We start from the raw sequence: 23,163 nt of genomic DNA, 5'->3' as shown, positions 1-23,163 counted from the left end.
TTTGGAGGCTCCTGGAGCCATGAAATTTGCACAGAGTTGCACTTACTTCCTTCAGGGGCCTACCCTATGAATCCACTATCACTCCGAGCTCCCTGCTCAACGGGCATGTTGGGCTATAAAGAATGGAAGGACAGCAAGGCAAAAGTATCGAAGGAAAGGCAGAAGAAAGCAAGGCAGGAGAAATGGAGTGATACTCTGAAACAGCCCAGGGTTGGGGAAGATATGAAAATTGGTGTAAAAACCTATTGAAGCAATGAATCATTAGAGCAATTAAAGCAGAAAGGTGAGTTATAATGGACTTTCAGGAAATGTCCACCATCCATCATCAGAGAAACCAGAACACCTCATGTAGATCTGCCCATATTAACTCAGGAAATGGTGAGGAAAGTACTCACTAAGCTTTCAATATCAAGTTAAAAATGTGGAATCAGATGGATGCAGAAATTTAACTTTTATGTCTTCTATGTAGTATTTTAAGTGTCAAAATTATGAATGATTCTTACTTCTTTCTGTTATTTTCCCACAGTATTTTTTAAATACAAATATTTTTTTAAATGGGTAAGTTCTAATAAAATATATCTGTAAATGTTTAGCATTATGATAAAACAAAGGAAGGAAAATATTTGCAGATGTACTAAGATAGACATTTTGAAAACAGAAAAAGAACTGGTTCAATTAAACAGATTTTTAAAAGTTTCATCACCTTAATTAAACCATTAGAACTAATCTAAGATACATGAATAGCTCTAAATTAGTCTCACACCAATGTAAGGCCATCACACTGTGTCTGGTAAGGCATACATGTCTGCAAACAGATAAGTTTTGGGCATGTAGACTGTAACCTACCCCAAAGATGCTGCCCACGCAAGCTCAGATCTTAACCAGCTTTGCTACTCACTAGTCGTCGTAAAAGAAATGCTGTTTTGTTTAGAAAACTGAGTTTCATACTTACGATTACCTTATAAAAATGGGAGAATTTAGAAAGACATTTATATATACATCCTTAATTAAAATAACTTTCAGAGGACATGCTCATCACTTAAAATAATATATATTTACCTTCACAAACGCTTGAGGCATTTTGTAGAGAGGCAAGTGGAGTCTATTTAAAAAAAGAAAAAGATATTCAATACAAAGCAATATTATTAAAATAAATATTTGGGGGAGAACATTTCTTTAAAGCCTAGTTGTTTTTTCAATCACAAGAACAACAATTAAAAACATGCAGTCCCCAGTTCAAACCTTTGCATTAAGTGACAACTGACTGGAAGTGTCTCATGAAGGAACAGTGTCTTTTTGGTGTTGGGACCTCCCTGCTCTGTTGGTAGGGTTGATGGAAACCATGACCCCAACAGCTACTGGGCGGTAGCACTTGCACAGTGGGAACCTGGCATCTGGCTTTGGTCTCAGGGCCCCACCATCTCAGCGTTTGCTGGGTGATTGTAAATGTCAGGCTACAGAGTAGGTACCAGCTCAGGTGGGCTTCCTTGAACAGTAGGCTGGTTCAGGTTCTCTTCCTGGTCAGAATTTGAGTTGAGTCAGGCCTATGTGTCCCTGATACACAACTGTCAGCCATTAGATCCCCAGCCAGAGGGTTGAGAAGTGGACTCAAGGGCTCCTCGTGGGGAAGACAGACGTCATAGGAGGCAGAGAGCCTGGCCACTGCCTCTGATCTGCTGCTGAAACTCAGTGAAGCCGCCATGGTCCAATGAGGATGAACTCCTCCCAGGCCTCGTCTTCCCAGGCTAATTGAGGAGTCCAAGTTTCTCTTGGACTGTCTAGGCAGCAACTTCAGTTGCTAAGATTGCTGTGTTCACCTTAGCTCGAGGCATTGTCAACTTTAAATAAATGGATAAAAATAAACATTTTGGGAAATATGAAGCATGTTTAAATGCAAAATTAACTTACTATCTTCAGTGGGGTAGCTGGCTTTTTCCTGGGGGATAAAAAAAGATTGGCTTTTGTTAAAACACAACAAAGATAAAATGGAGCCGTCTACTTATCATTTTACTTTCAAATTTAAACTAGAATAGTGAAAGTGATACGAGTGTGTAGGAAGACTATCCTTGAAGGGCAGAAAGAGATAGAAGCAGGATTTAGCTGTGATCCCCCTACCTCAGATAGAGTCCACTGACAGTTGGCAAAGGGGTTAGTCTGGGGTAAGATGGGGCACCAGGTGCCAGGGAATTGGCATAACTGAGCTCTTGTTCCAGTTCTGCTACTAATTACTCTGTGACCTCAAGCCTCTTTTGGCTGTGAGGCTAGTCAGGACTTTAGTTTCTTCATCTGTAAAATGAGGACCAGAATTGGTGTTTTCAAAGTGTGTGTACAGACTCCTCCCTTCCTCCAGCAGCAGCCCCAAGCTACTGCCTGGAGATGGAGAGTGGAGATATGAGGGTGGTCATACAGGTGAGGTTGCAGCTGGCACCTCCTCATGCCAACTTCTGGCCTACTTCCAGGTGACTATTCTCTACTAGACATCTGCCTAGGATTTCATTCTGAACAGAGAAATCTAAAACCAGCACAAGTTTGAAAACCACTGTGATCTGTGGTCCTGAACGTACTTGCCTAAGTTAACATTCTGGTTTTATTTCCAGTAGAGATTGGAATCTATTACTGCTAAGATTTAATGCTTCTCTTCTATATTTATTTTATATACTGCCTGCCTGTCTGTCTGTCTCTTTCTTATTTTGTTTTTGTCTGAGAGTTGGAAGTATGGGGGAAGAATACTAACAATTCTCAAGTGCCTCTAAGATGACTGGCACTGGGTTAGGCTCTTTGCATGTTATTAAACTTCACAGTAACCTTTTAAACTGGATATAATTATCACATTTTAGAGATTAGTATGCTGAGGCTCAAAAAGACTCAGTAACTTGCCCAAAGTGATAAAACTGAGCCAAGACAGAAGTGTGCAGTGTTTTGGTTAATAAGCCTCTGAAATTAAGAATTTCTTTGCTTTACGCAGAGGCAGAATTAAGATTATACCATGCAGAGCAGCCAAGTAATATTTAAATGTGATTTTACAATAACCTATTGAGCCAATATAAAATTATGGAGTCACTATAATATCAGCACATCACAATCTTCATCAGACAGTTTACAAAAAGCCCTTTGAAGTTCAAGAAGAATGATTGTTTTCGTCTCACTTTTGAGAGGAGCCTTGGCAGTGCTGCTTTGATTGAACACTCCGGTGTATGCTGCGTGGAGTATACGTTTGTTGAGAGATCAGTAACTAATTGAAAGAGAAGACAAGGAGTAGAAAGTAAAGATGAAACCTGCTAGTGGGCCTCAAAATTATTCAGGTGCTGTAACTTCTGTCCTGTGGAACATTGCAGGTCAGTGCACTCAGAATTTAACTAAAAGTGTAGGGGAGGAAAGACGACTCGTCTTCAGTTTCAGCAGAGGCGTGGCTGAAACTTGCCATGGGGTGGAGAAAAGAACAGGGCAGTAGGGTTTCATTTCCACACTCTTCAAGGACACACCTAGTGTAATGTGAAGTGTACCTGTGTCTGAGCTGGAGCGGGTGTGCTCTTCTGGATGAAAACAGTAGAAAAGCAACCCCCCCCCCCACACCCCCACCCAGCTAGATTCTCAGGCAGAACTCCTTTGTGGATTCCAGGTGGGCTCTGCTCACAGCAGAGGTGGAGACCATCTACTCAAATCTCACAGAGCTGCTTCTTGGCATCAGGTACTCACCCAGCCCTAGGCAGTGGGGATGGCAGAGCAGGTAAAGATGATTTAGAGTCCCAGACCCCGCTGTTTCGACCTGCACAAACATACACACTGGTCAGTGTCTAAGTCCTGAATCTGGGGCTGATGGTCATTGTGAGGCTGGCCTTTTGGGGAGGCTCAGAAACACATGCACATTTTTTGTTACTTTCAGTTAAGCATGTATAAGTAGTTACACTGAAGCTGTGGGGGAGGACCTGTAGACAAAGGTGATGAAACATTTAAAAAAATGTCCATTTATCAGCTCAGAACTAGGATGTGAATTAGGGACTCCATCTTAACATTTCTAAGTGACCTTTTCCTTTCCCCCAAGGGACAAGCCCAGAGCCCCTGATTGTATTAGCTCAGTGAGAGTCCCACAAGGGTTCCTATGGGAGGGAGCCAAGAACTCACACTTGCACATATGTGCACACCAGAGGTGCCTAGAGATGGAGGCACACACTCACCACTCCTGATACATGCCTATAGATATTGCTTGTTCAAAACCATACTTAAACACTGTACCTACACTTCATTTCACATTCGGAGGATACTTATTCATTCATTTCTGAGTTCTCAGGGCCTTTGCCCAATGCACAAACAGACAAATTGTGGTGAGTGGCAAGCTACTGGCCAGATCTCATCTTCTGAAGTCACAGAAGGGACCCAGAGGACTTTGTCCACTGCACCTAATTCCCTCTCCCCACACCTGAAGATAGAAGCCAGATAATCATTATGAAGGAGGAAGATGACAGACAGGCAGAGCTTTACCAGTGAGATAGAGAGCAAGCCTGGGGGAAAAGGCCAGATGCTAAGCAAGCTTCTCTCAGTATTACATCCTGGCTGCCTCTTCTTAGTCTGATCCTCACCCACCTGGATGTGAGCACCAGTCTAAGAGAAGGCAAACAGGATATAACACGGGGGATTGCTCAGTGAGACAAAGCCTATTATTGAATTAAATTAAATGTAATAAATATTTTATTAAGAAGCTACTACATTTATAATCCACAATTTCTAATAGACCTAAAGGGGATACTCTGTCAATATAGGTTGGACCTGTCCTCCGTATATATCATTTTAGTTTGTGAGATAAAGCACACATAAGTAAACATTGAAGTAATCATCAATTACCAGTAATTATGGAGAATCTGGTATGTGTGAAGCTAGTGAAAGCACTATGTTTGGGGTTGTGGAAGAGATAAAGAAGTAGAGATAGGCCTCTGCCCTCTCAGAATTTATAACAGGAGAAGACAAGTGTACCCCATGCCACCTCATCTGACAGGACGACCTATTCCAAACAGAAAAGAAGGCTTCAAAAAGTATGAAAAATATTTTTTAAAATTTTCATTATTATTATTTATGCCTATGGCACCTGGTCTTCCTAGGTGGTCTCCCATCCAACTACTAACCAGGCCTGACCCTGCTTAGCTTCCGAGATCAGACACGGGGCTTGTTCAGGGTAGCATGGCTGTAGACCATGGACTATGGCTCCACTTGGGATGCAAACCCAGGACCTTCTGCGTGTAAAGCTGACATGCTAACTGCTACACTACAGAACCACGTCCTGAAAAATAGACATCTTAAGGTTTATTCTTATGTACTTTAGTTGAGAGAGGCTTTCAGGCTTTCTCTCAGAGCCCATTTGCTCTTTTTCTACAAATGATTCTCATGCAGGGCTAGTTTCCATAAGCACTCATGAGTAGAGCAGGAGCAAGGAGAGGATGGTATTGAGTGCATGAGCAGCCTTCCCCACACCTGTAAAGGAATGCCCCCTCTGATGTGTCACCTGACCTAGATGCGATTAAAAAAAAGCGTTTTGAAAAAGACACTACATTTGGAATTTGTAACATTTCATGTGTCAAAAAATTGAAATGTCATTTGAATATGTAGTATGAGTCCCATTGTTTTGTTAGCTACTGTACCAAATTGATATTGTTCTTCAGATTCTTAATACCTAAGATTGACCCTTAAAATATACTTGGCTACTCATGAATTTTGATGGAAGATTTCAGGGAAGGGGGCAGGGGGAAACTTGCCTGAAAAATAAGGAAGTAGAAAGGAGGTCTAAATCAGAATTTCCTCCCCGGAGTTTTCCCTTTTCTTAAATGCGAAGGGCTCGATTGGCCCGCATTCATTATCGTCGTCACATCTACTGCCTGGCTTTGTGCAAAGCTTCCCTTTCCTTCATATCTCCAAACAGTCTGCCAGTGTCTTCCTTCCCCTTTCCTCCTTAAAAATAACTTCTGCCACCAGATCAGAAGGCATGCCTGTTCCTTGGTGCAGGGGAAGTACAAGCGCTGGGACAACCTATGGTCTTGCATAAGAAGGACAGGGTTCTAGTTATTTCTCTCCCAAAACACTGGCTGGGTGACCTCTTACAAACCATTGTGCCTCAGGTTCCCCCTCTGTGAAACAGGGACACCAGTACCTACCTTACCTAACTCAGAGTTATTGCAGTAAGATAATAGGGCAACTTTAAAAATGTAAAGAATTAGACACATTAAAGTAATATCGCTGGAAAGGGATTAAAAGTATTTGAAGTTCAGTGAAAAGAGCCAGATGGAAAAGACTGTGTATTGTATAACTCTATTTATATGAAATGTCCAGAAAAGGCAAATCTATAGCAACAGAAAGCAGGCTGGTGGTTGCCTGGGGCTGAGTATGAGAATAGCATTGACCACAAATGGATATAAGGGATCTTTTGGAGTTGGGGTGGGCATGAAAATTTTCTAAAACTAGATTGCAGTGATGGTTACAAAACTCTGTAAATGTAGTGATTTATAAAAATCATTAAATTGTACATGAAAAATGAGTGAAAAATTATAGGTCATAAAAGATCTCAGTAAATATGATTATTGCTGTTTTTGCTTTATTATCTTGTTATCAACTACCACAGTATATTTAGGTGCCAAGCACTTTGCCAGATACTTTAAATGTGCCATATCTAAACCTCACATCAAGTGGACCAAATGGAGGCTCAGAGGGGTTAAGTGGAAGGGCTGGGGTTGAAACCAAGGCCATTTGAGTTTAAAGCCCAGACAGCCCTTTCCTCTCCAGTCAATACCTCATGACGTTACCGTGGGGCACGATTTGGCATGTCAGATTCACTTGTTGCTTCTTCTTCATGTGGGGAAAGATTAGTGAAACAGAGAGATGCAGGATGGAGGATGACTTCTATTTCATGGGCCACGGGCCCTCTATGCTGCTCTGGGCCTGAAGTCAGACCCAGGACCGTGGCTGAGCAGGACAACCTGGCACCCTCCTCACTACCAAGATCCATGCTTTCTGCCAAAGCCGAGTTCTTGGGTGGAATACTCCAAGGGAGAAATTGGGAATGGGACAGAGGGAGGTATGTCCAAAAGTATAATAATAAAAGAGAAAAATCAGCTTTTAAAAATTGTATTAAGAGATGAAATACTGTCATCTGCAACAACATAGATGGACCTCGAGATAATCATGCTAAGCGAAATAAGCCAGACAGAAAAAGGTAAAAATGATATCACTTGATATCATGATATCACTTATATATGGGATATAAACCTAAAAGCAACAAATGAACAAGACAAACAAACAGAGAGACTCATGGACATGGACAATGGACTAGTGGTTACCAGAGGGTGGGGGGGGATAGGCAGGGTAAAGGGGGTCAAATATGTGGTGACAGAAAGAAATCTAACTATGGAAGGTGAACACACAGTGTAAATATATATATGCCTTACTGTTAAAGTATATAGCTGAAATTTATTGGATTTTGTTAATCAATGTCACCATAAAAAAATGAATGAAATAAATTAAAATAAAATAAAATTGTATTGAAAAAAAATTACATTAATGTTTGATTTAGCAGTGTAGGCCTTGCACAAGCTGGTAGCTACCGAAGTCTCTCGACTAGGAAAGCAGTTTGTCCTCAGGTTTGCCTTCTACCACATACATTTTCTGTATCACCTTCTTTTCAGTTTTACATACAATGTTGGTAAGTTTCCATCATTCTTTTTTTTTAGTTCAAACTTTTTTTCTAAATATTTATTCTCACTTAGAGTTCTTTAACCAAATATCTTAAAAATTATTATTATTAAAAATTATTGGAGTGACATCCTTATTCTTAATGACTCCAGTGTGGACATTCTAAGCATATATATATTTACACTGTGTGTTCCCCTTCCATAGTTAACTCTCTTTTAGCTACTATAGGAACCCTATTATCCATCATAGTGGGGCTTGCACACTAGCTGAGCAGTCCTTACTTTCAGACTCTGCATGAATTCTTACAAAATAAAGGGATTTAATTTAACAACTTCAGAACATTTGGGGCTATAGGTAAAATTCACCTTGTATATTGGCAGAGAATTGTAAATTTCCAAACTCCTCCTGAATTTTAGGAAATAAGGAGATAGTATGCTTTTTAAATGCTAGTTGCTTAGAGGAAGTTCAGAAATACGTGCCCTGTCTACCCTCTCTGACAAAAGCTACAAATCAGCCAGATGTTGCACCACCTTCTTCTGGATGCTCATTCAGAGGTAAATCACAATGAGCTTGAGTTTTTCAGTTTGTTTAGACTAGTAGTTCTTAACTGAGAGTGCTTTTGCCCCTCGGGGACATTTGCAGAGTCTGGAGATAAGAGCTTATCAGTACGGGTGAAGGGGTGCTAGCGGCATTTAGCGGGCAGTAGGCCTTTCTGCACACTAAGTGCCAGGGGGGTGCTACTAAACATCCTATGATGCACAAGACACCCCTACAAAAAAGAATTATCTAGCCTAAAATCCCAATAGTACTGAGGTTGAGAAACCCTGATTTAGAGTAAGACTTTATATGAAAAGGAAGAAACGCAATTGTTTCCTGAGATGTATATAGGATGCTCTGCCAGACGCAAATCTAGGCAAGTTAAACTAGACATTCTGAAAATAACAATAATAAATAACAAAGAGTTATCATTTTATGAGTGTGATTCATATGTATTTACTCATTTAATTCTCATAATACCCTAGGTGTAGGTGCCACTTTTCCCTCCATTTTTCAGAGGAAGAAACTAAGAAAGGGAGAGATTACTTAGCTTGTTAGAAATCCAGCATCTAGCAAGTGTCAGAGCCAGGACCTGAACCCTCTGGCTTTGAAGTCTGTCCTAAGTCCTGCTACAGGGGTTCTCAATCTGGAACGGGAAGGAGGAGAGAGCCTGCCACGGCACCTAATTCATTACATAATCCTCAGCAAGCATCTTATTAGCCATCAAAGAACCAAAAGCAACATTAACCAGAGGCAAGCGACATGGTGTGATATTTTGACAGAAACACCAACCTGCAATGTAGTTAGAGAGATCAGACTGAGGCACACAGTAATGAGGGAACAGATATGGGCTACATGTAAGTGGAATGAGATTTATGGCAAAAGAAAGCTCCAAGGCTACAAAAACTATAGGAGACTTCCTGGAGGGGGAGACCTCAAGCTGGGCTTTGAAGAATGGGTAGGATTGGATGTCAAAAAGTGAGAACACAAAGACCAAAGGGCAGGACCCATGAAATATAGAATGATTGAAGTAGTGGGTGTGTTTTAGGAAGAAGTCCTTGTTAGGTAAGAAGAGCATTTTAAGATGCAAACACCAGAGATCATTAAACTATTCTTCTAAAGGAGGGTTTTTAGGCCTTCGTTTATGTGTTTCAATGAAAGATTTTTCTGTTCCAGTAATAAGAGCCCTTTTCCTGAGTTATGAGTCAGGAGTCTCCATTTCAGCTGAGACCAAAGCAACCATGACGTATCGAGTTGGTATGTTGACATTTGTTCTCAGAAGTTAAGATGAGCTGGATAAGATGGCTCTGACTGCTATTCCCCAAATATAAAGAGTCTGTGGGTTCCAAGGGAGAGAATAAATAAGATAAGAACTTGTAAAGCGAGTGAACAATTGCACAAGAAATGAGGCTAGGATAAGATGAAAAAAAAAAATACTCCTTTTTTCATATTCTCTCAAGGATCACGTGCCTGGAAGCAGAGCTCAAGTCTCTCAATCTCTTGTGTTCAGCCTTCAGCTCTGGGAGAGGGAGACTGACTGAGCACGAAGGACGGAGGGAAGAGAGAGAAGTTGCTGAGGCTGGAGAGGAGGCTCCTGCACATCTCTGTGCTATAATAGGGTGGGAATGTGGGCACCATTTGGCATTGTGGGCCTCATTTTTGAGGTTGCCAAACCCTACAGGAGACAATTAGGAGCCACTGGGAGTTCATGGTGACATAGTAAAAACTAGCTTTGTAATGGGATGAAAATGGCAACATTTGGAGGCCTTCAGAAGCTCAGTCTGGTGACTGAAGAGAGAGCCTAGAGGCAGGGATGTGGAAAGGTAAGGGAATACAATAAAGAAAGCCTGGACTAAGGTGGTAACAACTAAAATAGAAGGGCAAATTCACAAAAAAGAAATAGCAGCCTTTGGAAAGAACACAGGCACTTTGAGATACGGAGCTTAGGGGCAGATATGCAAAGAGGAATAGGGGTTCCCAAAGGGAACAGTGGGGATGGGTGCATTGAGTTTGAAGCAGTGTTTATGTCAAGGTGGTGAGAAGGGAAGTCAGGTCAGTGTTGGACATGCCAGAGAGTTATCTGCTTAGACAAGAGAAGTGAAGCCAGAAGAATGGATGAACCCCAAAGAAGCAAAAAATAATACTCTTTACCAAGCACCTACTGGATGCCAGACACTACATTAAGAGTTTCCCATTCATATTTCAGTATTCTCCTGTCCACGGTGCATTATCTCCATTTACGGATGAGAAAATATGATGCTTGGAGAGGTGAAGTACAGGGCCAAAGAGGTACAGCTGGTAACTGGGAGCACTGGGATTCCAACCCAGGTTTTCTGGCTCAAAACTCCAACTCTTAATCACTACAGTATTCTGAAAGAAGAGCAAAGGGCTGAAGGCTGAAGGATACAGACATCCTCAGTCAGGAAGAAGAGAAGGAGGAGAAGCCAGCAAAGTGTCCAGCCAGGTAGAATAAAAAGTAGGTCTAGAAGTCCAGGGGCATGGTGAGGGAGGGTCCCATCAACACTGGTGCCACCAGACAGTAGATGAGGATGAGGATAAGACCTTCTATCACCATTTAGTAAAAAATTTGAAAATACAGGTGATTATCTCCTAATATTTGATCTTAGTTATTTATCTTATTTGGAATAGATTAAAAACCGAACCCCCAAATGTAATCATTTCATCATTTAAAAGAACCCCACCAGATTATGCATATATGTTACCTGAAGCTGTCACTGGAGGAGGGGCTGGCTTGGAGGAGTTATTTGGCTTCGTTGATCTATTTACCATGGGAGCTTAAAGACACAAATATATATATATAATGATTATTGATATGATCTACTGAAGGAGATTCACACTATGAGAAAATACATCATGGAAATGACAGGTCAGGCCAGAGAATTTGCAAAGTATGGGAAACATACTTATTAAACACATAAGCCATTAAAAGAAGCCTTCTCAAAAGAAACAGTTTTAGAATGAATATATTAATGATTAAAGGAATAATCAAATTATTTTCTGATTTCATTAAAGTGAATACTGGCTTGGAATTTCCTTTGCCAAACCGGAGGTCTAGGAGATGAAAGAGGTTTGTTTGTTTGTCTGTTTGGTTATTTATTCATTTATTTAATCAGGAGATGTATGTTGAACCTAATAGTGGTTCAACATTAACAGCCACATTAACAGCCCCACCTCCCTGGCTTCATGCAACACCTACCATTTCTTTTGGATTTCACGGGGGTTTGTTTGGGAGAAGGCGTTTATTATGTATTTATTGTTTCATGGTGATGGGTGGCTCAGGGATTCAGGTGGGTCTTGACGTTTTTAGTGATATTCAGGGAATGCAAGAGACAGTTGCAACATAATAGCAGAGTAAAAACTCAATACTGCTACTCTAGAGTGGAATTTATTAGAGGAGTAATGTTACCTGAAGAGGCATTGCTTACACAGGATTTCATTCTTCACAGGGACTATATCCAGAGTAAACAGGCACTGTTCCAATGAGGGTATGTGGTACTGGCTTTTTAAGATAAATTTGTTTGTCATTTGTTATTCTGTGAAGGATTTAAAAACAAAATATTTCTCATGGGCCTGAACTAGCACTGAATTTAAAGAATCAGGACACAGAGCATATTTCACTCTTTCATTTTTTCAGTCCTCTGCAGAAATTGTTCCTGGTGCAATATTTGCATGGCCAACATGGTAGCTTGTGACTTTATGACTATTAAAGGTGTTATGAAAAAGCCGTTCTAAATGAGGATAGCTAATGATGAGCACCTACTTGCTTTCATAATTCGAAAGGGGAGTATTAATCATGGAAAAGGATGAAAGAAGAAGGTGAAGGCTATGAAACACAGAGATGGGTCACTTGCTGACGCCTCTGCTCAGCTTGCCAAAGAAGGCCAATGCTGTGGCCACAGAGGAGGTCTGGGCACCATCATTTCTAAGTTCCTTGGTGCTTGCTACCAAATAGTCTCGTGTGATTCCATCAACTGCTAGAAGTTTACAGGTGCTTAAAACTACAAACTCTTGCCTTTTTCAGATGGAAGTGAACTGTTTTCTGTGGGATGAATATAGTTTTCATCTTCATCTTCCACAGGGACCACATAATCAGCCTAAAAGAAATGCAGAAATGAATAAAAAGGATGCCGTACATGCATAGTTTACTGTATGAGGAGTGATTTTAAAAACTATTTATTGAGATATAATTCACATAGCATTAAATTCTCCTATTCAAAGTGTATAGTTTGGTGGTTTTTAGTATAATCACAGAGTGTGTAACCATTATCAAAATCTAATTTTAGAACATTTTCATCACCCTGTACCCATTAGTTACTCCCCACCTTCCCCTTCCCCTCACCTAGTCAACCACTAATCTATTTTCTGTCTTTAATATTTGGCCATTCTGGACATTGCGTATAAATGGAATCATACAATATGTAGTCTTTTGTGACTTCTTTCACTTAGCATGATAATTTCAAGGTTCAACGATGTCATAGTACTGAATTGTTTTGGCACCTTCGTCAATAATCAGTTGACCATTAATATAGGGAGGGACTGATTTTATAATGATATGAGGCAAATGAAGTAGTCAGATCTCAAGTAGTTTTACAATCTGCCTTGGTGGGTAGCCAAGATGGGTACTGGGAGAAACAAAAAGCAAACATTTATTGAGCACTTACCGCCAAGTGTTCATCTGAGTACTTTATATGTGTTATCTCACTTAATCCTTATAACAACTCAGTAAGGTAGACACTACTATCGACTCTCCCTCCAGACTAAGTGTCTCCTTTATAAGTCCCATCACACCCCTCTGCATCTTAGAGGAGGACCATGGAGGAGCAGAGAAAAAAAGAAGGCGGAGGTAAGAAAGCCGGGTGGGACAGGGCAGGGAAGCAAAGGAAAATAAAGATAGGGGACTATCTCATGGAGGAAAGAGAAGGGAAGAGAAAACCACGGAAAGAGAAAAGGAGAGGAGGTAATATGAGGGGCACAAATCCAGTTCTGATATTATATCACAGACCTCTAGTAAACGAAAGCTTACAATAAGGTCATATATATGCCATTTTTAGAGAAAAAAACACCTTTTCAGCATAATTCTGGAGAGTTAGAGGGGGGCAATGAAGGGGCAGGGTGGTTAGTGCTGGCTGGAGAGCAAGGATGGGGGAAGGAAGACATGCCTGAGTCCAGACGGTCCTGGCGCCTTCCTCCCACCCCCACCCTGCGTCCTCTCACGTGGTTTAGGAAGCCTTCGGGGACAGGTTTACTTTACCTCATCCTCAAGATCTTTGGGTTTGGGCGGGACTTGAGGTTTCGGCAGAGAAGTTGAGGTCGGCATTGTGGAGGCCAGCCTAGCCTTAGCCGAAGGCCAACTGGGCTTACAGGGGAGGGTCTTGCTGAAGGGCGGAGACTGCCTCTGGCTTGATCTATTGTCTTGAAAAGAACAAGACAACAAAGTATAAGATGAAAGGGCTCTGGATCATTCATCCCCTAGGGGAAAATAATTGAGATCTAGAAAGTATGAAACCTCCTGCATTTCTGTAGCCACACATGATTAATGGGGCATTCCTTAAAAGTAAAATAACTCGTTAGGCAAAAAATTTCAACTGCCCGTTGATTTACATTATAAAAACAAGAAGACCGTCCTCAACGAAAACATCTTCTCAGAGTGAGATGGAAACCCACAGACTCAGGAGAGCTGACAGCCCAGCACTCTGCAAAACAGCATGGGGGCTCAGAGGAGGTACTCCTTCATGGTTCACTTGCTCTGTGAACCCTTAAGAGCAGCGATTCTCAGTCCTGCTTACATATAAGAACTACCTGAGACCTTTAAAAAACACCGAGGCCTAGACACCCCCAACTCAGATATAATTGGTTCGAACTTCTGGGGAGGGACCTGGCATAATAGATTTTAAAAGTTCCCCAGGTTATTCTTAGGTGTATTCAGGGTCATGACTACTCATCTGAGTGAACCTACATATTCTTCCCCTCAATGATTTTCCTCAAATGGAGAGAGAATTCATGGAGGACCCGTGAGTTCTTCCCATCCAGGACTGTCCTCAGAAGCTATCAGGGAAGGCGTTCAGGCTCTGAAGCCAAATGGCCCTGAGCTCAGTCCCCTGCTCTGCCACCCACCAGCTGTGCTTCTTTGGATTAGTTATTCATTATTCAACCTCTCTAGGACTCATATTCCTGATTTTCCTCAAATGGAGAGAGAATTCATGGAGGACCCGTGAGTTCTTCCCATCCAGGACTGTCCTCAGAAGCTATCAGGGAAGGCGTTCAGGCTCTGAAGCCAAATGGCCCTGAGCTCAGTCCCCTGCTCTGCCACCCACCAGCTGTGCTTCTTTGGATTAGTTATTCATTCTTCAACCTCTCTGGGACTCATATTCCTTATTTTATTTATTTACTTATTTATCTATCTATCTATTTATTTATTTATTTATTTATTTATATTTATTATTATTATTATTAATGCTTACAGCACTTGGTCTTCCTAGATGGTCTCCCATCCAAGTACTAACCAGGCCTGACCCTGCTTAGCTTCCGAGATCAGACATCAGTCTTATTCAGGGTGGCTTAGCTGTAGACCATGGACCATGCCTTTGCTGGGGCGTCACATTCTTTATTTTTAAAATGAAGATCATCATATCCACTGCAGAGAGTTATTATAAGGATCAGGAAGGAAGCAGTGACAGCAGTGTGTCTGGCAGGGTCGACACCTAACTAATAGAACTAATATTACCCAGTTAATGTGGTGGAGGACTTAGGCAACATGGCATCTACCCAGTTCATTCTGTGAGCACAGACTTGGACTGATTCACTGTAGGAAAATCTTAGCATAGGAATAACCTGGTGTGCTCCTATCCTGGGAACAGCACAGGCGCTTACACTGGCTTCCTGCGGCTTCCTCCTGCCACAGCCCACCCCCAGCTTGGTGCATTCACCTCCTTGGCCTGTCATGTCAGCTCTGCTCTCGTGGCGCCTGCTCCTGCCCTCAGCCCACGCGTCTGCCTTGTTGAAGGTATGTGGTTAACTGCACATTTGATGCCTCCTCAGAAGTCTCTTTCTAGGTGGTATAGCCGTGCTCAGGCACGAGGGCATCCACTTTGCTATGCCTAGAACTCTGTCAGTTTTTGCAGTTTTATTTGCAGCTCTTGGAGTGTACTTAGTTTTCTTCATGTAAGATTTAAGCCCATCAGAAGTAGTAAAACACAAGAGAGGCTTTGAAGAGTGTGCCCTTGAATGAGACACTTAACCATCCTGAATTGTGGTTTCCTGGTCTGTAAATGGGCCTAGCGCAGACCCTTCTCTCCCAGGGTTGTTGAGATGATTGAACAAGGTCACTTAAAAATTTGGTGGGTGGTGTGTAGAGCAGAATGATGAAGAGAGTGGACTTTGGAGGCTGGGCTGACTGGCTCGCATCCCAGCTCCACCACTTATAAAACTCTGGATCGTTAGTTCACTCCTCTGAGCCTCACTGTCTTTCTTTGTAGGGTGGGGCTGAATACTTCTCTCATAAGATTATTGAGAGGGTGCACTAGGCCATGACCGGAAAGCACCAAATTGTAAACTATCAAAAGTCTGAGAGTGTGTCCGTTTTGCTTGCTGGTGAATGCTCAGTGCTTAGCATAGCTCTGGCACATAGTAGGTGCTCAATAGATTAATCGTGGCATGAAGCACCAGTGCCCGGTGGCTTTAAGGAGGCGGCTAATGACAGTGATAATGGACACAGAGCCCTTTACAGGTAGGGGCACTCTGTACATATGTAAGCATCACTGTGGTTATCACCGACACATCCCCTCCAAAGACTGGAACACAGACTTCTTGTGGGACATTAAAAGCCACTCGCAGGCCTAGAGACCAGACTTGAGCTGTGTCCACTTAACCTATGAGGCTAATTCCAGGCTTAGAGTTGCTCACCGCTACCCTCGCCCCCAGTTAAAAGTCCACAGTCTAGACTCAGTGTGTGGCGGCCGGCCAATGCGGGGCAACCGTGGAGGAAGGAGGGGTATTAGCAGACACTGGGACCCTTGACGGTCATCCTTGCCCTGTACGGATGTCTCAGGAGAAATTCCAGAACCTTGAGCTTTGGAACCCGAAAGAGAAGTAGGGACTAATCTCGGGGTTGATTTCTCAAGGTACTGTCCGGAGTTGGGAGCAACCATCCAGGTGTGCTCATTTATCTTTCACCTGTTTTCAATGTTCCCATTGAAGGTATCCTTTCAATGTAGGAAGGATACCTTTCCTCAAATGGGCAAGCTTGCCAGCTGGGGCTCCATTACCTGTGAGTGACCAAATGACCCACTTGGAGGAGGTGAGTGGGAGGTGCCCACCAACCTCGGCCTGCCCCCGCCTCCCCGCTGCCCAGAGGGCTGAGCACCCAGGGCCTCACCTACGTACTCGCCCCTGGCGAAGGGCAGGGCTGGGTGAACTGTCCTTGTCTCCTGCTCAACAGGTGGTGGCTCGTAACTGTCGTCCCCCGTCTCCTCGGCGGGCAGCACATACATCTCCGAGTCAGAGTGCTCGTCTGGGTTTTCATAATCGCTGTCCTGCAATTACAGACACCTTGCTCAGTGCCCCTCTGTGCTTAGTTGTCAGGATGGCTCCTGCCTTAGGGGACCAGAGCTACTCCCCCAAAGTCGGGAGGGGGAAGCAGGGCTTGGAGAGGCTGGCTCACCCAGGTTAGGCAGCCAGTAGAGGCAAAGCCCACACACAGAGTTGCAGCCCCTCTGCTGGTTAAATGGTCCACCTGTCGCAGAGTTTATCACCTCAACCACTATCTTGCAGGGGAAGGGGGGGCCGACAGGTGGACCATTTAACCGGCAGGGTGGCTGCAACTCTGTGTGTGGGCAAAGAGGAACAGTCGGAGAGAAAATATATTTTAAGAAGACAGAAAAAGGGCCCAATAAAATAGAATAAGCAACAGGTTTTATTTATTATAAAAGCAGACAGTTGAGGAAAAAGTAAGTTTAATAAGGAGAGGATAAGGAGATACACAGAAATACATAGATACCTCTGAGGAGATGAGGTTAAAAAAAAACGTTTTGTTTTTTTAAACAGAGCTGGGAAGCCATAGGGACTAGGATTCAAACTGACCCAGAGTCTACTCTCTTCCTTTTTTCTTTTAAATATAAAAGAAATTTTATTTAAGTTAATATTGAAAAATACATTGATATGGTCTAAAGTTCAAACAGTTCGGAAGGATATAGTGACGTCTTCTTCCCAGCCGCTCAGTTCCTCTCCCCAGAGGCAGAGTTACTAGCTTCTTGTGCATTTTGTTCAGAGATAGTTTATGTATATAGCATGCATATGTATATTCATGTGGAAGAAATATTTGGTTCGGGACTTAAGAGGTCCTCTGACCTCTGTGTCCACTGCCCCCACAGACTGCCTGACACAACGCATGATCCTTACACGATTTTCCAATGAATGGAAGATATACCTGCCCTTCGGCTTGTCTCCTTTACTTGCCACTGTATGACACTGAGCCAGGTATACGTGCTGCGAGTGTGGTGCTTCCTTCCCTGCTGTAGCCTCAGGACCTGTGACAGGGCCGGCACGTGATAGGAGCTCGGTATGTTTGGAATGAATGAATGAAGGAAGGAAGGAAGGAATACATGAGTGAGGACTGTGCTTTCCTCCTCAGTCTGTAGGGAGACGAGGAGAGAAGAATAAGGTGAAGAGCGGGATAGGAATGAGAAAGGAGGCTGAAAAGAGAGTTCCCTGAGGCGTTTGGAGGAGTGCTGGGAAAGGGAATAAAAGGATGATAATAATACTGATATTTATTATTATTATTATTATTATTATTATAACAACATTTCTCCGTACTGCATACTTCATTTACTCCTCACCACAATCACATGAGATTGTTTTTTAAAACCCTCATTTTATAGTCGAGGAAACTGAGGCACAGAGGAGTTGAGGAATGTGAGCCTGCCATCTGGGTTCTAGAGAAGATGAAGACTATTTTCAGGCAGAAGGCTGAGGAGCTAGAGTGGGAGTGAAGGGTGGTCCAGCGGGAGGCTTGACAGGGCCGGGGCCTGGCTTCCCAAGGCTAATCTCGTCTGGCATGAGGTGGTGGAAAGCCTCCTCATCCAGGCCAAGGACCTGATCGCTGCTGTGGCGGCCTCCTAGGCAGACATCAGTACAAGTGCTGAGGAGCAGTGTTTTAATAAACATCTGGAAAGTGAAGGAATCAGCAGGTACCCAGACACACGTGCCAGAGTGGGAAACCATTTGGGGGCCCCACTTTGTGTCAGTTTTCATGGATGAGGAAAGGAGCTTCTGAGACTTAATTACCTGGCAGCTGAGGCACAGTGTGGACACGGGGGAGGACACTGGAGTCCTTGAAGCTCCTCAGGCAGAGCAGCCTGACTGAGAGGATCTCAGTGGCAGAGGTGGCAGAGGGGTAGGAAAAGAGAGACTCCACGTCAACTGTTCCTGGCACCTGTTCCTCTGACACTGGGCTGCCTACCATGAGAACAGGACTGAGACTATATATCGAGGACACGGCATAGGACCTCCTCCAGGGTTGGTGCCTACTAAATAGCTGTGGAGTGAATGCATGAACTGAGCTCCTGTCTTGAGCTCTGAAGGGACTGAGGAGGAGGAAATAGGTGCTCAGGAGAAGTGCTGGGCTGGCCCTTCATTTGGATGATATTTTCTATGGGAGATGTACCGTGAGCACCTCCTCCTTCAAACACAGTGCAATGCGTTGAATGCCTTTTTTTATCAGGAGAATAAAAAAGGAATCTGTTCAAACTTCTGAGACAGTTAAAAAAAAGTCCCCCTTTCCCCCAATTATTCTCAATTCTGGAAACAAAATTCATGTATTCATTCAATACTTGAACAAATGCAATACGTTAGAAGATCTGATGGAAACTTTGAAGAAGCGAATGTGTAATCAGACACAATTGTCCATTCATTCATTTAATTTATTAATATTTGTTGAGTACCTACTATGTGCTAAGCATCGTGCTTGACTCTGAGAATAGTCCCTGACCTCATAGAACTTATATTCTAGCAGGGAAGACCAATGACAAACAAATAGTGAATAGTAAATAATAAGTAAATCATCAAACAGATAAGAAGTTATCACTAGTGACAGATGCACTTAAGGGTGCTGAACAGGGTCCTGAGGCAGACAGCCGTGGGAGGAGCGATTCTATCTTGGATGGGGATACCTGAAAGCCTTCCCGAGAAGGAGACATTTAAACCAAGCCTGAAGGACAAGAAGGAGCCAACCAAGTAAGGAAGAATGGGGACTCTCTCTGGTTTCTTCTCTTTGCTCCTTCTTCCTTCTCCTGTTCAAGGACCATGAGTCCGAAATGGCTGAGGAAGACAGGACCGCTCTTGTAGGAACTGAGGGCAGACCTGTGTATCTGGGATGTGATGAACAAGGTCTTGCTGAGGGGGCTCAGGGAAGGCTGGACAGGTCCACAGGGGTCAGATTTCATCAGGCCTGGAGGTGTTAGCAACAAGCTTGAATTTCATTCTATGTGCAATGGGAATCCAATAACATAAAAGTAATCGTGAGTGAATGTTTACTCAGTCCTCATTATAGCTGGTACCTTGATTTTGGTGGTCAGACTTTGAGACAGAAGTCATTCCCTCCTCTTCAGGCTGATTTTATTTTGTGCTTTCTAAGTCCCCACTGTGTGCTCTTTTTATCCAGACAGTAAGCTGTTTTCTGGGCTTAGCTCAAGGTGAAGACCAGCTTCTTAACTTTGATTCAGATATGGCTCCATGCATGCTGCCAGCAGGGGGCGCAGCTGCCGTGCTTTGGAGGGATCAGGGACTGCTGGGCTCTGGAAAATAACTCCATGCCCAAGTGACCCTTAGAGAGGCCATCTTGTCCCCTCTTAAAAAATCTTTTTTTTTCTGCAGGAAGGAACTCCTGTCTCCTGTTTCTCTGAATAAACTCCAGATGGTGTACACAACATGGAACTGGGCTCAGGCTCATTTCTGGGTACTGGACAGGGGTCCTGGGTTCTCATTCTGGGCCACTGAGTGAGTGACGGTGGGCAAGTCATTTTTATTCTCTTGGCCTCAGTTTCCTTATATGGTGTGTTGTTGAGTGGAGACCCTCTCGGATCCCTTCCAGATATATAATTTACAGATTGGAGCAGGCTGATATTCTGTATGAATTTGATATGTAAGGAATAATTGTTATAAAGAAAAGTTTTCAGGATGTCTTATGCCTATAAGACTCAGTCTAAGACAAAAGTGGCTGCTGGGGCCCCGTGGGTTGCAGAGGCACCTTAAAGAGGATTATAGTTAATTCTGACATACCACCCTCATATCCAGGTCCCCCCTCTCACTTTGTGGTCCCCGATGCTCTGCTAATGTCTACTTGGTCACAGCAAACAACTTGGAGTTTAATAGCCTGGGTCTATGAGATCTGAGGGCCTGGGTGTGAATTTTGGAAATGCAAGTTACTTAAAGTCTCCATGCCTTGATGCCTTGGTTTCTTCACCTGTAAAATGGCAGGGCTGATATTCAAAATGTTTAACAGCTAATACAGCCCAGGTACTGACCATGGCCCTACAGAGTGTCCTAGAGGTCCCTTGATGTGCCAGACGTTGACTCTTTAGTTATTGATTTGTTCGGGGTTCCTGGACAGGGGCCAGGAGGTGATGGGTACTGGGAAATTCAGGACAGAGGCATTTGCCAACTGATATGGAAATTTTTAAACATTTTAACATCTCTTTTGGCCATGCTGGTGAATAAGCTGAATACCAGCAGAAAATGGGGATAAGAATGCCTACTCAGAGGGCTGTGGTGAAGATTAGATGAGGCTTGGCCTGGCACATAGTGGTGCTAGCTCAAGTCAGCCTTTATGAGGTTATTGCTGTCTTGTCTGTAGGTGGCCCTTCCAGCTCAGCCATCTCCCTTCAGTGATGTGCAGCTGACTACCAGCGTGTAACTTGGAAGCAAGCTCTTACAAAGGCCTCCCACGGACCCTGGTGGAAATGGTACCCTCCTATTCCCAGGAGCAAATACTTACGAAGTCATCTGACCACTGCTCCTCTTCGTCAGCAGGGCTCTCTGAAATGGCATGGGGGAAGCAGAATGCACAAGCGTAAATCTCAGTTGGCCAGCTCCATCCTGTCTACAAGCACCCCAGACCTGCCTTCCCTGCCCTTGAGCTTCCTAGTCCCCTTTACTTGGCCTTGAGTGATTATTACAGTCATGCTCATTCACTTTTGAATCCTTTTTTTTTTTTTTTTTAAGTCAAAGCATTAAGAGAAGTCTTACTGGGAAAGAGAAGTGGTACATCTGACCCATGTCTATCTTTGTCAAGGGACAGTTTGAGAACCTTAGAGTAACCCAGTAGGAAACTGCAATCCATATTGTGTTGCTTCCAAGGATTTTTTTGAATCGATATGTGGATGGTGTAGTAGGACAAGTAATAACAGATGTTGGAGAAGATATGGAGAAATAGGAACCTTCATACACTGCTGGTGGGACTGCAAATTGGAACAGCCACTATAGAAAACAGTATGGAGGTTCCTCAAAAAACTGAGAATTGATCTACCGTATGATCCAGCAATCCCTCTACTGGTTATTTACCCCAAAGACTTGAAAACTCCAATCCGAAAAGATAATGGCACATCGATGCTCATAGCAGCATTATTCACAGTGGCCAGGACATGGAAGCAAATGAAATGTCCTACAATAGGTGATTGGCTAAAGAAGCTGTGGTACATATATGCAATGGAATGTTACTCAGTCATAAGAGATGAACTACTGCCCTTTGCAAAAACATGGATGGACCTCGAAATAATCATACTAAGTGAAATAAGCCAGACAGAAAAGGTTGAAAATCACATGATATCACTTATATGAGGGATATAAACTTAAAAGCAACAAATGAACAGGACAAACAGAGACTCATAGACATGGACAATGGACTAGTGGTTACTAGAGGGGAGGAGGGAGAGGGAAAATAAATAAAATGTTAAAAATAAATAAATAAATAAATAAAAGAATATAAAATAAAATAAAAATAAATAAATGGTTGAGCCAGGAGGTGAACCCTGCAGGCTGACTTCCAAATGCATGCTCCGAACCCCAATGCCATGATGCCTTCTGTCTTTGAGCTCCAGGGTGCAGGCACCATTCTAGGCTCTGCAAGGTGTAGTATAAAATGGATATGACAGGTCTTACGTAGTTTATGATCTTGAAGAATAAAATAGGTCTGAATTATGACAGCCAAGGAGAATATGTTACCCCTTTTTCTCCAAAACACATTTAGAGTCTGAGAAGCTTAGCATCTATCTCATCACATAAATTGACCTTTGAGATTAAATACAATTCACTCTGCTCTGTAGGAGATCAACCAGACACAGTCCAGATGGCAGAGTGGCTCCAATGACTGCACCGCAGGGTCCCAGCTCCCCTTCAACTTCACTGAGAAGACACTACTAGAGGGCCCAGAGGATAGCCCCTGAATCAACCAGAACCTCAACAGAACCTTTTGGGGTGGTTCTACCCCCTGCCACAGTAAACCACTGACTCCAGCTCTAGTTGGCTACCACAGAGGCACAGGGAAAGGAATTGAGGAAATGAAATGGGAGCAGGAAGGAGGTTTTGGATCAGAGTGACCAGATTTTAAGCAATGGCATCCCTTGGGATAAACACGATAGGCGCTAAGAAGGAGCTTCATTCTACAAGCCAAATAATGGGTCCGACTCTGACATTAACAGAAAAATAATTCTTATTAAATTATTTTTTGAGTGGACTTATACAAAATTATGGTATACTGCAACAATTTGGGTGTACCAAGAAACTGTAGAAGAATAGGCAAATAAATCCTCTTCCCAATATACCAATAGCTGGCACAGAGGGGGAATACGTTTTTAGTACCTTAAGTTTAGGGATAATTGAAAATCAACACTTAAGATGACAAGATCTTTTTGTTTCAACCTTTAAAATAGAAACCTTTGTAAA

General features: G+C 43.0%; 1 protein-coding gene across 1 annotated transcript in view; it reads right to left on the bottom strand.

Annotated features, from left to right (window-relative positions):
- BLNK (B cell linker) overlaps window positions 1-23,163 on the bottom strand; it is a 73,139-nt gene that overhangs the window by 12,602 nt on the left and 37,374 nt on the right. The window contains exons 4-11 of the mRNA XM_006925925.2: window positions 21,218-21,258; window positions 16,604-16,760; window positions 13,481-13,641; window positions 12,242-12,323; window positions 10,932-11,003; window positions 3,697-3,766; window positions 1,909-1,936; window positions 1,060-1,102 (exon numbers count right to left, since the gene is read on the bottom strand). Of these exons, the coding sequence (XP_006925987.1) occupies window positions 1,060-1,102; window positions 1,909-1,936; window positions 3,697-3,766; window positions 10,932-11,003; window positions 12,242-12,323; window positions 13,481-13,641; window positions 16,604-16,760; window positions 21,218-21,258 (654 nt within the window). The remainder of the gene's footprint in view (window positions 1-1,059; window positions 1,103-1,908; window positions 1,937-3,696; window positions 3,767-10,931; window positions 11,004-12,241; window positions 12,324-13,480; window positions 13,642-16,603; window positions 16,761-21,217; window positions 21,259-23,163) is intronic.

Source organism: Pteropus alecto, unplaced genomic scaffold (assembly GCF_000325575.1).
Source record: "Pteropus alecto unplaced genomic scaffold, ASM32557v1 scaffold88, whole genome shotgun sequence".
Taxonomy (NCBI): domain Eukaryota; kingdom Metazoa; phylum Chordata; class Mammalia; order Chiroptera; family Pteropodidae; genus Pteropus; species Pteropus alecto.
Note: the sequence above shows the minus strand (reverse complement) of the source record. Positions and strands in the feature narration are given on the sequence as shown.